The sequence below is a fragment of the Echinops telfairi genome, unplaced genomic scaffold, assembly GCF_000313985.2.
Source record: "Echinops telfairi isolate 266 unplaced genomic scaffold, ASM31398v2 ScPeMD7_5592;HRSCAF=6446, whole genome shotgun sequence".
Taxonomy (NCBI): domain Eukaryota; kingdom Metazoa; phylum Chordata; class Mammalia; order Afrosoricida; family Tenrecidae; genus Echinops; species Echinops telfairi.
In genome coordinates this window covers 7,972,094-7,988,022 of record NW_022109491.1, presented here as the reverse complement: position 1 = coordinate 7,988,022, position 15,929 = coordinate 7,972,094, and the positions used below count along the sequence as shown (strand labels likewise).

General features: G+C 50.7%; 1 protein-coding gene across 1 annotated transcript in view; it reads right to left on the bottom strand.

The window, feature by feature from the left end:
- Window positions 1-18: 18 nt before the first annotated feature.
- KCNB1 (potassium voltage-gated channel subfamily B member 1) overlaps window positions 19-15,929 on the bottom strand; it is a 123,484-nt gene continuing 107,573 nt past the window's right edge. The window contains exon 2 of the mRNA XM_004698051.2: window positions 19-9,517. Within this exon, the coding sequence (XP_004698108.1) occupies window positions 7,505-9,517 (2,013 nt within the window). The 3' untranslated portion in view covers window positions 19-7,504. The remainder of the gene's footprint in view (window positions 9,518-15,929) is intronic.

Below are 15,929 nucleotides of genomic sequence, written 5' to 3'. Positions count from 1 at the left end.
CCAGGAAGCTGGAGCCGATTCAACGCAACCATCCGTTTTATGTATTTATTTTTCCAGTCCTACGTGTGTGGGGGGGAGGGGCCTTAAAACCCTCTCTGATCAAATGCCGAGCTGATGGTCTCCTTGGAGGTCGCAGACTCGGGTGCATCTGGAAACAGGGCTCCGGGTGTGGGGTGTTCTGCCTGGTGACATCCGCAATCTCGCTTTGCTGTAACACTTCATCACAGCTGCCGCCCTTCTTTGGAACCTTCTAGATTTACTTAACAGACGTGTGTGTGGGCATTCAAAGGTCTTGGACGACATCTTCTGTTTTATACACCAGGTAGAGAGAGCTCTTTTGGAAATGGTGCTATTTAGCTAGAGCTGGGGCAGTTTATTTGCTGGGTAGCTGGCTAGTTGGTAAAGGATCATTGCATTTCTTGTATGGAAAATCTCAGGCTTGTGGGGGCACAGGCTCTGGGTGGACGAGCTGAAGCACCGTAAGACAGTTGGTCAGTGATGGTCAACTTCCTGGACTGCTCCTCAGCTGGCCCAGGGGAGGGAGGCATGAGTCCCAACCCCATGTGGCACCCATCAGGCCACTGGGGATCGGTTGGATAGGCTTCTCGATGGGACCATTCAAACTTCACAAGACAGGAAACGGATGTAGCAAGGGGGCCTGCTTCTACCTTCCCTTTCCAGCCCCCAGTCCAAAAGCTGAGAATCCTGGAAGCAGAGTTCCTGCTAGTTATGCTCAGTGGCTGGAACCGGAGCCTAGAATATTCAAACCACTTACACACACACACACACACACACACACACACACACACACACCAAGAAACAAAATGAATTTCCTTGGTTGGTCAGTCCAGTTTCCACACAATGCCAGGGCCCTCTGTGACCAAGTTGAATACCACCCGGCCTCTTTTTAAACCCATGTTCTAAAGGAAAGGAGCCTGGCAGGACCGTGTTAAAGTGCTCGGCTTGTGAACCCGAAGATCTGTGGTTTGAATCCACCAGCTGCTCCGTGGGAGAAAGATCTGGTGATCTGCTCTCCAAAGATCCTGCGTAGGGAACCCTCTGGGGCCGTTCTCCTTTGACTTGTAGCGCTGCTGTTAGTTGGAATCAGCTCACTGGTGACGGGACAGGCAGCGAGGAGCTCAGGACTCTCGCGGGATCTGGGTCTGCGGTTGGATAGCCCAGCCTACGAGCAGGACTGCTTTCATTGAGCTGAAGTCAACTGCTCCATCCCTTGGATGCAAGAGAGCCTGGCCGACCCATGCATGCAGTTACTGGTGGTCGGGCACTTCCTTTTTTCAGGTGAACCGCTCCCTTCGACCCCACCCTGACCACCTTGTGGGGTATCTTTGAGGACCTTGGCAGGGATGAGAGGAGAGTTTGAGCTGGAGGTGACGATGATGGATCACCCTTGCAAAGTCAATCCTCCAAGCTGGCATTCGGGGAAATTCAGGAGGAAGTCCAGGTTAACACAGTATCAGGGACCGTGGAAGGAAACCTCAACGGTACCATCTCTGTCTCAATGGAAACCATCACAGCAGCGCTCATTTCTCTGGGCATCAACGTTAGGAAGCTCCTAAGAGGCCATCAAGAGCCCAAGTGGTGCAGGGAAGAAGCAAACCTTCTGCTGTCAACCAGAAGGTCAGCCATGTGAACCCAGCAGGGGCCCAGCAAGGGAAAGACCTGGCCGTGCGATCCGATGAGGAGGCCCGTGTGGGAAGCCTGGCGGGGCTGTTCTACTCCTTCTATCGGGCTGCGATGAGTTGGGACCGACTCCGCTGCACAAATACAATCACCGGGAAGCAAGTTTTTGTTTGTGTGGTTCTTGTGCAAACATTTGCAGTTGCTCCTGTTTTGTTTGGCTCCGGTTCAAGGCAGAGGACCAGGAATTTAGGGGAATAGGGACACTTGGGTTAATCTCAGGGTCCAGAATAATCAATTCCTATTTTGGATGAGTTCCTCTTGGGAGTTAGCCAATGGGGATGGTTCCCTGCTGTCTGGGGGCCCTGGCTTGGCTCCCACCTCTGATTTGCACCAGAGGCTGGGGGTTCCACTGTTGACAGCTGCTCCGGCAGGTATGACAATGGAAAGAATGGGATCGAGAGGTGATAGCCCTCTTAGTGAGATGTCCCTTGCCCACCTGAGTCTGGTACTCACCTCCTGGGATTAGTGATCAAGGCAGTCCAGAAACTCCCTGAGGCGGTGGAGGCTGGAAAAAGACCACTGCTCTGACCACAAACCTCACCCTCTACGGAGCCAGGAGGCTGGAAAGGGAAGGGAGATGACATAGCAGACTCTGAGGAAGCATTTTCTCGGAGTTTGGCCGCAAAGGTGTCTGGGCACCGGTTTGGGGTGGATCTGCCAGAAATGGGTTGAAATGTGGAACTGAGACAAAGTTGATAAGACTTGCACGAAGCCCAGCATATCCTTTTAAAGTTTGCAAGAACCTGAAAATGCTCTGGCCTTCAGATCCATCCAATGGGCATTATGGGAAAAGGGGGTCCTGGGCATGGGGACAGGCAGGCAAGGGGGTCTTGGGTGGGTTCCGGATGTCAGCTGTGCCAGCATGAGACTTTTTAGTTCCGAGTCCCTTCAGAGCCCAGTGTAGGTGGCGCATGAGTGAAGCCGGCCCACATCCCACCCTGATCCTAGAACCATCAGCCACCGTCTGGGCTCCCTCCTACTCCCACGCCCTGAGTTCCAAAGGACCATCCCCAAGAGAAACCCACAGATCAAAGGAGAACATCAGCCTCAGACAGATCCCAGGCCTGGTGCCCACTGATGTCCACCTGAGGAAGCCAGCCCCCTAAATCTTTCCCTATTCCCAGAAAACCACAATCAAAAGCTGGAAACAAACAAAAAGAACTGCCCAGAGGGCAATGAAGACAATGCAGAAGACCAGAAAAACGTAGCTCCTATGTTCATGACCAACAAGAACATGTTATTCCAAAGAAGTTTGACGCCATGGGCCTATTAGAACTTTGCTAAAAATACCTATATGCATATGCATATATTTAAATCTGAACAGAAAAAGAGACTCCTCTGAGATGCGTGGACATCCTGGGACATAGTTGTGCATTGTATTTCTAGAGCCAGAACGATGTCAACAGAAAATGCAGAGGTGCTTCCTCTTTCTGGGTGTGGCCAGGGCTGGTTTAGGGTGCCCCTGACTGGGAAGCTTTTGGGTGCTGTCGTGGAAGTAGAGGGAGATGACTGAACTTCAGCGTAGGGCTGGGGCTTTCTACTGGTCAACCGGGGGACACAGGGATGCCCTGTTCCCACCTCGCCAATTCTGCGGTCACGCGAAAATTCCTTCCCCTAAGAAGCTCGTCTTAGATGTTTTCTGTCAGCTTCTCAATTATGCCCCCAGTCACCTGACTCGTGGCTGAGAAGCCTGGGGTTATGCTACTTGAGACACGTCAGCAGAGAAATGAAGAAAGGAGAGGGCTGGAGCTACAGACCCGCTTTTAATGAAACCTGGACACGGAACATCCCCTTATGCACAGACTTAATCCTCCAGCCACGACCGGAGCAAGACAGAGACATTCAACGGTTACAAATATCAACAATACATCACAGTTTTTACAGAAGAGAATACGGTGGTGTTCTTGTCCTTAGAAATAGGGGTCTTTGCAGGGGCAAGGGCAGCGATGAGGTGACCGTGACCGGGACATGGCAGAGGAGAGGTTGGGAGTCAAGTTGAAAAAACAAGTTTGTTTTCGCTGGCCATTCTCCGGGGCAAGCTGGGGGTGGTGGTGGTGGGGTGGTAGTAGGGGATGGGGGTGGCTTTGGAAGGAAATGGCTGGGCAGGATATTGTTGTTTCTCTTTCTTATGCTTCCTCCTTCTTGCTCTGGAACCAAGGTCCTCACTTTCTGTCCATCTTCCCCATGAAGTGTGCTTAAGACTAAATCCCTAGAGAAGGCACTGCACCAAGGTCTGGTGGTATCCCTTTACCCAAAGAAGAAAAGATGACTCCTTCAAAGTGTGCCTACCTTCCCACAGCTGGCCACAGACGTGGTTGTGTGGCTTGGACCCATAGCTGCCTGGCCCCTAGCCCTTTCTCAGAATGGTGGGGGTTGGAACTCAAGTTTGGCTAGGTTCTGGATGGAGTTTCATTGAACTCTTCAAAGGGAGCCAGGCATTTGCCCACCTGCAGCTCCTAGCTTCATCTCTTTGGGCTAACGTATACTTGTATATGTGTTTTTCCTGTGTCCGCTGGTTCAGGCAGGGGTGGGAAACGGACCACCCGGTGAATGCTTCTAACACCTGGTCTTACTCTTCTCCATCCACACCCATCTCGGTGGTCACATCCAGCTTCTTGGTCGACTTCCCAGTGGGTGTACTACGTGGACACGTGCCCAGGTTAGATGCACGCCAATGTTCCTTCTTGGCGGGTGGGGGCTGGGAAGACCTAAAAGACCCTCTTTCAAATCGAGCACGTGATGCATATGTACATGAGTAAAATCTGGGGTGTAGGGGTGAGAAAAGAACACGAGAACAAAGCTCAAATGCTTCCTAAGCATAGTATATGCTGAGCTTCAATGATTCTGTTTCTATAAGAACTCTGCAGGACTCTGGCTAGTGAGCCTGGAAAGGTAACTTCTTAGTGACTTCTGAATTCGTCCTTCAAAAGTGACTCCTTCAAATGCCACTTGAAGGTCGGACAGAGCACAGGAGGACGCAAGGGTGGGCCAACACGACCACACAACACAGAAAGGACCTTTGGTTACAAGGAGAGTCGCACCAGTTGGTTTTCAGTGAAAAAGGAAAGAAAGTGGGGGGAGTCCAAAGAAAAGCCAGAAAGAAACCATTTTCCAATCTCATCGGCTTCAACCAGCAATTACGAAATGCCTTGGTTTGAAGAAGGGGTGGTAAGTTCCTTCTCACGATATATGGCTATATTTAAACATGTTCACGTTCCTGATATGTAAAATAGACTATATTACTACTTACGACTATTATTATTGATTTTTTTTTTTTTACAGATAGCATCAGCTCTAAAAATATCTGAATCAGAAATCACAACTTAGGTACTTTTATCAAAAAAAAAGCATTTGTTTGTTTTCCCTGAATTTTCACATTTGTGCTGATGGTGGACGTAGACGGCGATGCAAACAGAGAGGGAGACGTGAAAAGATGGCCGGTGGAACCTTATTCCACGGTGGCTCCTCATTGGCCCCCAGCCCTCAGGAAGTGCCGCCGCCTCTTCTCTCGTGTGCCAACTAGCACTGGGCGACCTTGAACTCTCCCTGCCCCTGGAGTCCCCGTGCATTTGCCGCAAGTGCTTGGAAGACACCTTGCAACAGTGGAGGACTCCTTTTCCTTGGGAACCCAACAGAGGACACAGCCCCTTGGAGGACCTGGCGGTGCCCACAGAGGCCCAGAGGTTCTGCCAACCAGGTCTGTGTAGAGCAGACGAAACGGGTTTGTTTTCAGGTGGTGGAATGACCGCAGGCCCTTGTACTGGTAACAGGTGGACCGACCTTGTGCCTTGCATGTACCCAGGGGAGGCAGAACAGCACATTGAGATCTATGCACTGACAGGTGGATCGAGCCTATTGTACCAATCTGAGGGGGCTTCAAAAAGTGCATGGAAAAATCCCATGCTCTTGTAATTTCATATCCACGAGCTGCCCCTTCATAGGCCGCTCAACGACACATTGTACTACGGACAAACAAAACAACACCCTGTCTTTGCTCCAATAGACAGACACACGCCCGGCACCGTGTTGAAGGCAGGCAGACCTGGATTAGGATATTGGACTTGGAATATCATCCATCAGCATTGGATTGTGAGAGCAACGTCACTCCATCATACTAAGGGGGCAGACCCATCATCTACCCTGACAGACGAGCCAACACTGTGGCACGGTCCTATCCAGTGGCTCAACACAATGTCACGGTACCGAGGCATGCCCGACACCGCCACTGGGCTAACATCAGGCAGGCCAACGCCAGGACATGGTACTAGGACAGGAAGACCAACGCCAAGAAACGCGCCGGACCGCTCACGATGCGCACACATACTTATTGCTTTTGTCTGTACTGGCTGGGCTGCAGGAGAGCTGAGCTGTTCGTACAGACAGTGACACTGAGAACATCCCGACCGCTGGTTGACAAGACAGAGGACAGAGTGAGACACCCAGGGCCCTTCTTTGCGATGTCCATGTCTCCTACACGTCTGACTTTGTGAGAGGTCCCACCCAGGGGCCAAGCACCCTTCCTGACCCCTGGGCGTGAAGGGGGAGTTTCCGAGGGGCAGGGGAGGGGTCCACAGACTTCAACCTGGCAGACAACAGTACCACAGCACAGTGTCACCCACCACCGTGGCTGGGAACAGGCAGGTAGCAGCAACCCAACGACGGTCCCAACAAGTGGCCCACGGGAAAAGAGTGCTTGTTTTAAAGTGCAAGATGTTGACACGGTCCCTGGTAGAACCTAGTTTTGAAAAACATAAAGTGCTTTTTATTTTAACTTTTTTTTTTAAGCTCGAATACCACAGGAAATAAAAAAAAAAGAATTTCTTAGAGTAGGTGCTCTTCCTGTGGCGGGGTGGGGGTAGTATTCCAAAGTCTGAACCGGGCTTCTCGATGGGGCGAGGGTGTTCTGTGGTGGTGACTCTTTTTCCCCTTTCATCTTCGCAGCGTCCACAACAGGAACAAAGCATCAGGCTTGCCGCTGCTTTTCCGTTTCTGGCTCTCTCCGAAGAGGTGATTTCTTTTGCATATTAGACACTTGCATAACGTTTGGGTCTAGACTAGTGGGCACAGGAAGGGTGGTCCTTCTTCAACCCTCCAGCAATGCTTAGCGGCCACACTGCTGGCCCCGTGGCAGCCTTTCTGGGGCCCTCCCAGGCTGCCCAGAGGCGATCCGGATGGAGAACAAGGGGTGCAGCTAGCCCTGACGGTCTCTCAGAACAGTGGGCCAGTCCAGGGAGACACTTGAGTAAGGGTGTTGTGCTGGGTCGTGGCTTATGGCGCAGAGATTTCCCGATGATACAAGCGGTCCAGGTGGCTTCCTAACCGTGGATCCACCCAGGAGGTGGTGGCCAGGTGCTCACAGAGGTGGCTGGGCAGCATCCAAGATCAAATCCCACCAACCCCTGTCTTTCCACTCCAGCCACTTTCCCCAGCATCCTTCTCCAGCAGAACCCAGGAGGGAGGGAGCAGTTGTCCTCACAGGCTGGCTGGAGTCAGGAAGGAGGACAGGGGGCCTCGGTGAGGTCTAGGATGGTGGTAGTGGCGGTGGTGGCTGTGAGTTCTGCTCTTGCCATCTTCCAAAAAGGGCTGTAGAGCTGTGACAGGAGGTGCTCGAGCCTCTGACTTGGCCAAGTTCATCCCGGTGGACTTCTCCTGGCTCTCAAGGTCTTCGGGGAGCCTTCTCTGGCATCTCTCCTATGCAGGGTCTTTCTGTTTCAGAGTTCACTAGCAAGCTCTGCCTCAGGAAAGCCAAGCAGCACTCCTCTGTGGACCTGGCCCACGAGTCTTTCCCCCACAGTGGGCTCGTTCAGATGTTCGGATCTCGGGTGCTGCTGCCCTGGGCCCCTCCTCCCGGCAACACACGGACATCGGGGGAGATGTGGTTCTCGAGTTTGCCCTTTGCCTGCTCCCCGGGGCCTTTTCCAGTCAATGCTGCGGTGGAGTAAATACAGTTCTGTCTTAAGAACTTCGGAGAGGTGAGTAAGGGGGAGCTTTCGAAGTGGTTCTTCTCTGACCTCGCCCCGACATTGAACTTGGGGCTGGCGCTCCCATGGAGGCTCTTAGGGGGGCTGGAGTCCACACTGTAGAGCAGCTGCCCCTCGTCATCTGTGTCCGCGTCGATGTACTGGTGGATCCCGGCCTCAAAATTGAACGATATTGCTGGCTGTCTCTCCGGGGACCGGGGGGGTGTCCGGGCACTCGCCGTGGTATAGATGGAGGACTCTGGGCTCAGCATGGGCCTGTCCAAGAGAGCGGCACACTCCAGTCCAGCGACAGCCACTGCAGCGCCTCCCCGGTTCCTAAGAGGGTCATGGTACATGCCCAGCATGGGGAGCAGTGGGCCGGGGGCACCCTCCATGAAGTCGACTTTCAGTGCTCGGAGCTTCAAGGCGTTGCCAGCCTTCATGGAGCTCTTGGGGCTCTCGATGAAGAAACTAGAGTGGGGGCCAGCAGCTGGGGTGGGGTTGGCCTCCATCAATCTACCTCCACCGGCACCCAGAGTTCCCCGCCAGCCCATCTCCGGGGCCGGGCCGCCCCCCGTCTTGCTGGGGAGGGAGACCAACGGGCTGTGGGAGAACCTGGTGGCCTCAGGGAAGTCCGTGGCACAGCTGATGAAGCTATCGATGCTCGACAAGCTGCGCATGTCGACCACCCCTTCTGTGCGCGTGGGCAGAGGGGCGACGGGACTGGGGATGCTTTCCATTTCAAGTTCCTCCTCTGGTTTACTCTGGGTTGCTGACTCCTTGGTAGTGAGGATCGGTTGAGATTGGGTTTTGGCCATCTTATTGTACATGTCTTCCAACTGCTGGACATTCAGATGCTGGGGACTAGAAGATGCTCTAGCTTTCTCAGGAGACCCCTGCTCCTGGGCTTCGAAGGACTTACTGGAACTGGTTTCAGACAGTGTCCTCTTTGTCCACTTCCATTTGTTGGGAGACAAGTGGTTATCTTGCACTTTGTCCTTCTTACCCAGGTTCTCACCATTCTTCTCGACGACGATGTCCATCATCTCAATGCTGCGGGCAAAAGCGTCCTTCATGTTCATGGACACGATGCTGCCGTTCCTCTTGGCTCTCTCCAGAGCCTCCCTCCGCTTGATGGCTTTCTCTTGCCTCTTCTGCTCCTTGTAGAACTCAGAGAAGTTATTCACGATGATGGGAATGGGGAGAGCAATCACAAGGACCCCCGCAATGCAACAGAGCCCCCCTACAATTTTCCCCAGGAGAGTCTTGGGGTAGATATCTCCATACCCAACCGTCGTCATGGTGATGGTGGCCCACCAGAAAGAGGCTGGGATGCTTTTGAATTTGGTGTCATCCTCATCCTTCTCAGCAAAAAAGACCAGGCTGGAAAAAATCATGATACCCATGGCGAGGAAGAGAATGAGTAAGCCCAGCTCGTTGTAGCTCCTCCTCAGGGTGAAACCCAACGACTGAAGGCCCGTTGAGTGGCGGGCGAGCTTGAGGATGCGAAGGATCCGCATGATGCGGAAGATCTGGACCACGCGGCGGACATTCTGGAACTGCAGCACACTTTTGTTGGACTCGGTAAGGAAGATGGTGACGTAGTATGGCAAGATGGCCAACAAGTCAATGGCGTTGAGCGGGCCCTTGAAGAACTTCCACTTCTTGGGCGAGGAGAGGAACCGCAGCAGGTACTCCATGGTGAACCACGCGATGCACACAGCCTCCACGTGGGCCAGCTGGGGGTTGTCTGTGGTTTGGCCGAACTCATCGAGGCTCTGCAGCTCGGGGAGTGTGTTGAGTGACAGGGCGATGGTGGAGAGGACGATGAACATGATGGAAATGATGGCCAGGATCTGTGAGGAGAAAAGAGTGGGTGTGTTAGGCCGGGTTGGCTCGAGGAACAAACCCAGTGGCACTCATATAGGTGTAGGAGAGAGCTTTGTATCAAGAAGTCATTGTATAGCAAGCAAACATCCCAGCCCTGGCCAGATCAAGTCCCAAAGTCCAATCCTAGTCCCTAAGTCCCTCTTCAGCCTCATGCAATGATGGAGAGTGCAGGAAGATCACTGGCTGGTGGGTGCAAAGCTGTGTGGATCTAATGGCGGTGGCTGCATCCAGGGCTCTGGCAGCAACCAGGACCAGCCAGCAGGAAGGTGAAGGCAGTGGGAGGCGGGGGAGGTTCCCAGGATCCTCCTTATGAGACGGCCACGCCCACAAGGAGGCACCATCAGGCTAGACTCCACCTCTACACGTTCGTGTGTCTTCACGTTGACATGACATTATGGAGCTCCCCGTGGGCTTTAGTTTATCAACCATCCTGTGCACAGCCATTGTAAAAACCTGGGTTGGCATGACTCGCGCCAATTCCAGAGCATGTCTTCACATCTCACTAGCCAGCTGATGATGGAATGAGCTACAAAGATCATTCATTCAAACTCATTTAATGTGCCCATGTGGAAGCAGAGGCCCAGGGCATTGAAATGATTCAAAGTGAATCATCTAGCTCAAGGGATGGTCAACTTATTCTGTAAAGGGCCATCCACTTATCTGCCTTCTGCTGGAGCTACCCAGCTCTGCAGTTGTACTGTGAATGCAACTTAGGTACTACAGAAATGAATGGGTAGACCTGTGTTTCAATAAAACTTGACTTTTAAAACCAGGCGGTGGGCAGGACTTGACCTGCGGGCCATAGTTTGCTAATCTTGACCCGTAGTTCTACCTCTATTGGGGTGGGGGTCTGCATTGGTAACTAGGATACTAATGGCAATAACACACACACACACACACTACTGTTGAGTCAATTCTGACTCACAGTGGTCCTATAAATTGGGGTAGAGCTGTCCCTGTGGGTTTTTGAGACTGTCATTTTTCATGGGAGTTGAAAGCCTCCTCTTTCTCCAGAAAAGCGGCTGACCTTTTGGGTGGTTTTGAACTGCTGACCTCACAGTTAGCAGCCCAACATGTAACCACTGTGCCACGAGGACTCCTATAATAACAATCGTTACTATTTATTGAGTGCTCATTGCACACGAGGCACCCTGCTTAGCACTTCCCATGCATTCCTTACTATCCTGAACAACTCCATCGGGGGCTATTCCCTCCATGTAACAGATGGGGAAATGGAGGCTTCCACGGATAGCAGGAGACAGTGCCAGGGCTTTAATTCAGGGTTGTCTGACCCCAGAGCAGGCACTCTTCAAGGCTGTGTTAAAGACCCGATGAACTCTAAGGACCCTCTTTGTAAGAAAAAAACGTGGTCAGGATTTTTCAGGTAATTCCTAGAAAGGAATAAACATTCCCAAAACTCACGGCCCCAAATTGGAGTCGATTCCAACTTATTAATGACCCAATAGGACAGGGACAGAGCAGATCTGCCCCTGTGGATTTCCAAGACTGTAGCTCTTCACAGAGGCCAGTGGTTTAGAATGGCTGATCTTGTGGTTAGCAACCCAGTGGGGGGACCAGGAGTCCCACAAACACCTTTGAGCCACATTATTTACTCTTGACTGGGACTGTGAGCGTTTTGAGGCTAAGGGCCACTGTTTATCTACCTGTGAGTGTCCTGGATCAATAAGAGGGCTTGGCCCAGAGAAAGGACTCAGTGGATGTGTGCTGAAATGAAAGGAACTGAGGCCAGTTTGCAGACTATGCAAAATATAAGCAAATATAATGCATTGCTCTGGGGATCTTTTTCAAAATGACCAATTGAATCACCTCTTTGCCTTGTGATTCTTCCCTGCCCAGGACTCTTCAGGGCAAAATCTATATCCCTAAACAAGTCTATGAGTCTGTAAGTGGAGCAAACAGTTAACACATCCATCAGCTAACGAATGGAAAGGCTGGAGGTTTGATTCCACTCAGAGGTGCCTTGCGAGAAAGTCCTGCTCGTCTACTTCCAAAATACAGCCACTGCAAACCCTACTGAGCACAGTTCTGCTGTGGCACACAGGAACACTGTGAGTCTAAGTAAAAGCCATGGCTTTGGTTTTTATCGTGGGGTGGGGGGTATCTTAGCTCAGACCACCCAGTCAGCTGCCCCAGACCACCCAGCCTCCGAATGAACCTCGCTGGGTTTTGTTTTCTGTCCTTATCCTGAAACTGCCCGTGGGTGTACCCCACTGCTGCTTTCAGGAATAGAAGAGGCTTCAGTCCCCTGCACTGGATCCCCCCTCTTCAGAACACGTGGGTATCTACTGGGACCCCCTTTGTTGCCTCCGACCTCTTTCTCGAGCCTCTCCTGCCTCCAGTGGCCCAACTTGGTATTTTTCCAGGAGCACAATTCCCAGCTGGACCAGATACTGCTCCCATTTCTGGGCTTGTTGCTCTGTCTGGTGAACTTTAACCCATCGTTGAAAGCCCAGCCCACACTGCCCCTTCCCTTGGAATTCTTTCCTGCTGTCCCAGCCAGGGGGAAAGAGCCCCCCCCCTGGGCTCTCTCAAGACTCACACCGGCACACCCAGAGCAGGCTGGCTCTCTGCTGGTTGTTTGGGGGACTCTGCTTATGTCTGCGTGGACCTCGGGACAGGGACTGGTTCTAGTTCCTCTGTGTAGCCCCAGCACCCAGCCCAGGACACGGCACCCAGTGGTCATTTCCCAAGGATTTGATGGCTGTTGTTCAAGTTCACAGAACTACAATTGTCAGGCCAGGACTCTCCTTCAGTTTTCAATGGACAAGTACTCATTGGCCATCCACGGGGCCTGAGACACTTTGCTAGGGATTGAGGGTGCCATGAGGAACCCAGGGGGTGTAGTGGATTATGCATTGGGCTGCTAACCACAAAGTCAGCAGTTCAAACCTACCTACAGGTTCCTCCCGGGGAGAAAGAGGAGGCTTTCAGCTCCCGTAAAGATTTACAGCCTCAGAAACCCCCAAGGGGCTGTTCTACTCTGCCCTCAGGGTTGCTATGAGTCAGACTTGACTCCACGGCTGGCTGTCAGTTTGGCTTTGGTCTGGAGAGGCTCATGCAGACGGCGGATCTTGGAGCTCCTAGGCCAGCCTGGGAGAGGGGGAGGGGCCACTGCACAACATAGTGTTTCCTCAACTCAGTTGTCCGTCCACCAAGTTTGTTTCCTTAGTTGCATCTGACATGTGGCCCGTCTCTCTATTTGTGGACATGTCTAATAGATTCTGAGTGTGTTTCCTGATTCATACAAATTGAGAACCACAAATTCTGTGATCACTTAAAAATAGATTATTTTATGCACGTGAAAGTGTAACTAACTGCGAACATTTATTGGCATATACTTCACATATCATACAATTTAATCGTTCAATCATATTAAGAAGAGTTGAGCAATCACCACCACAATTAATTTCAGAATATTTTCTTCTCATCCTCAATGTTAGCTCATTTCCCCCATCCTCCCCTGCCATGCCTCTAGGTAATCATCAATCCAGTTACTGTCTCTACAGATCTACCTATCCTGGATTTCATATTCAGAGACTCACACAAAACACAACCAGGAAGCCAACAACAACAACAACAAACCCCACACCAATGACTAGACAAAAACACTAAAAACACTGCATTGAAAGGAAATGAGGAACTAACAAATTGAAACAACTTTAAAGTGGGTCAAAGCCATAATTGACCCATATTCAGATCCCTGGACTACAGTCAGAGGGGATTCCCGGGAGGCCTCATCCATGTAAGGACCCTGCAAATGGATTTTGGGTTTCCACTATCATCCATAGCCTTTTGCAAATGGGTGCTTAGAATTTATCATCCTTGGATCACACAGGCTGGTGTACTTCTTCCATGTGGACTTAGTTGATGCCTCATTGAGATGCCTGCTTGTTTGGAGACAAACTTTGAAGACCACAGACACTATTCTTTCTGATGGGCAGACACCATCTAGTTTCTTCACCACACTGTTATAGCACCCATATCCTCAGGGATCTGTATATTTTTCTTTATAGGAAATCTAGTACAAGTCATTCTATAGAGACAGTAAATAGATTAATAGTTTCTGAGGGCAGTGGTAGGGGAGGTTGGGGGAAATAAGGAGCTAATATAATCATGAGGACAAGAGTGAAGAAAATGTTCTAAAATTGATTGTGGTAATGATCGCACAACTTTAATATATTTAGACCACTGACTTGTATAATACATGAATTAAATGCCAATAAAGCTATTAAAAATTTAAAACCATGATAAATATTAAAATAAAGTCTGAGAGTGAGTATTCAGTAGGGCCATGTCATAAGAACTAATTGCTCTTAGATTTGGGCTAGATTAGGTGGGAGCCTGAAATCCATTCAGATATCTATGGTTGATATATGTCTCTGGTTCCCTTTAGAGACATCACGATCATTTTAGGATAGAGAACACTAGCAACCATCCCCCTTGGGCATAAAGTAATTCTACAGACAGCATCATTCATTTAATATAAAAGTTAAAGCACTGTTAAGAAAAGGAAATTGTACTAGTATAGGCTGGCTTCAGACTGAAATATACGAAGGGCTGATCTGTACAGATTAAACTCTTAGGTGCTTGGATGCTGTTTTCATAAACAATATGGGTTGCTGACTGTGCAAAACTTTCAATAACACTCATTCACAGAGACAGAGCCATGCCTACGAGACTAATGCACCTCTTACAAAAGCAAGGAGGGCATTAAAAGAGTAAATGTACGGTAGTCCTTTTGGCCACCATTCATTGGGCACCCTCAGAGGAAGAGACCCCAACCAAAGTCCACCGTTCTATACCTTTGGGAGGCCGTCACCTGTTGCTTCTCACAGTAGGATGTTTCAGCCTTAAGTCCAAGAGACAGCCATTGGCGAGTTTGAGGGAAAGCCCTGGTCACTTAGTGGAGTTTCCATAGCAAGTCCTTCTGCTGTGCCCTATGAAGTACGTCCATGGACTGTGAACTCCAAAGGACAGTATCTAAAGTCTCAGCAGTCAGTAGTCCATGGGCTGGGTCACCAAAGGGCTGGATAAAAACTAGATCACAAGAGTCCAATCAGGACCAAAGTACGGGGCGTGCTGTCCCCTGGGGTTCTAGATAAGCATCCTCTCCCCCATGGAAGGTTGCTCCACTCGGCTGACCCACCAACAGCAGTGTAATTGCCTTCTCTGAGACATATAGACCCGCCTCCCTCCATCCTGACTTGGGTTTCCAGTAAGGCTCATGTGTCACTCTTGTGGCAGTGTCTGTTGACTTGCGGTAACCTTGGCATAATGTTGCATGGCAGCAATTGAAGGGCTGTCTCCCTCTTCCTCTTCCACATCTTGAGAAACTGACCCCAGCTGAAGTCTGATCTCTTCAAGGTGATGTTAGGCTGTACATATAGAGGGGTGATGGGGGCACTAGGCAGGCTTTCTCCCCCCATGCTTGGGAGGTCAGATTAGAAGATTACATGCCCTGAGAGCAGAAACCTGCCTTCATATTGGGGATTCAGAGAATAGTTGTCCTTTTGCGATGGACTCATGTCAATCAACATAATGGTTTCCAGGTCCATCCGTGTCATGAGGCGTGTCATCGCTGTTTTTCACGGATGCATCGTATTCCATTGTGTGTATGGAATGCACACTTTATCCCTTGTTCTACAGATGGACATTTGGGCTGTTTCCAGCTTTTTGCTACTGTGAACTGTGCTGCAATGAACCTGGGAGAACGTGCATCTGTTTGTGTGCTGTCTCTTATATCTTTGGGGTACATGCCCAGCAAAGGTATTGCTGAGCCGTATGGTATTTCTAGTCTCAGTTGTTTTAGGCATCCCCATATCGCTTTCCACATTGGTCGTAACATACTTACGTGCCCACCAGCAGTACAGAAGAGTTCCAATCTCTCTGCAACCCCTCCAGCACTTGTTGTTCACGGTTTTTCGAATTGGGCTATTATTGTGGGTGATGATGATGGTTAAGGTTTCATGTCAATTTAAGTGGGTCAGGCATCTCCCATGATATGATTCTAATACAGGGTCGTCAACCCCAGAATGGGATCTTCTGTCAAGCAGCCAAGCAGTTGTGGGGAGAACAGTCTTGATACGATTGAGGGAGGGAGTATAGACTGACCGTGTGTGGAAGGTAGTGAGCTTCTGCAGCTGGATCTGAATCCAGCATCTGGTCCATCGACCTCCTCTTTTTTCATGTACTGACCTTGGATTCATTCAGCTCTGCGTCCACTAGCCTGGGGTCTCCCTGCTTCATCTTCCTGCTTCCTGTCTGTCAGCCCCTGCAGCTACAGGAGTCAGGGAAGCCTCCAGCTTACGTCTGACCCACAGACTTGAAACGGACTAGACTTGCCCACTTCTTTTTTTT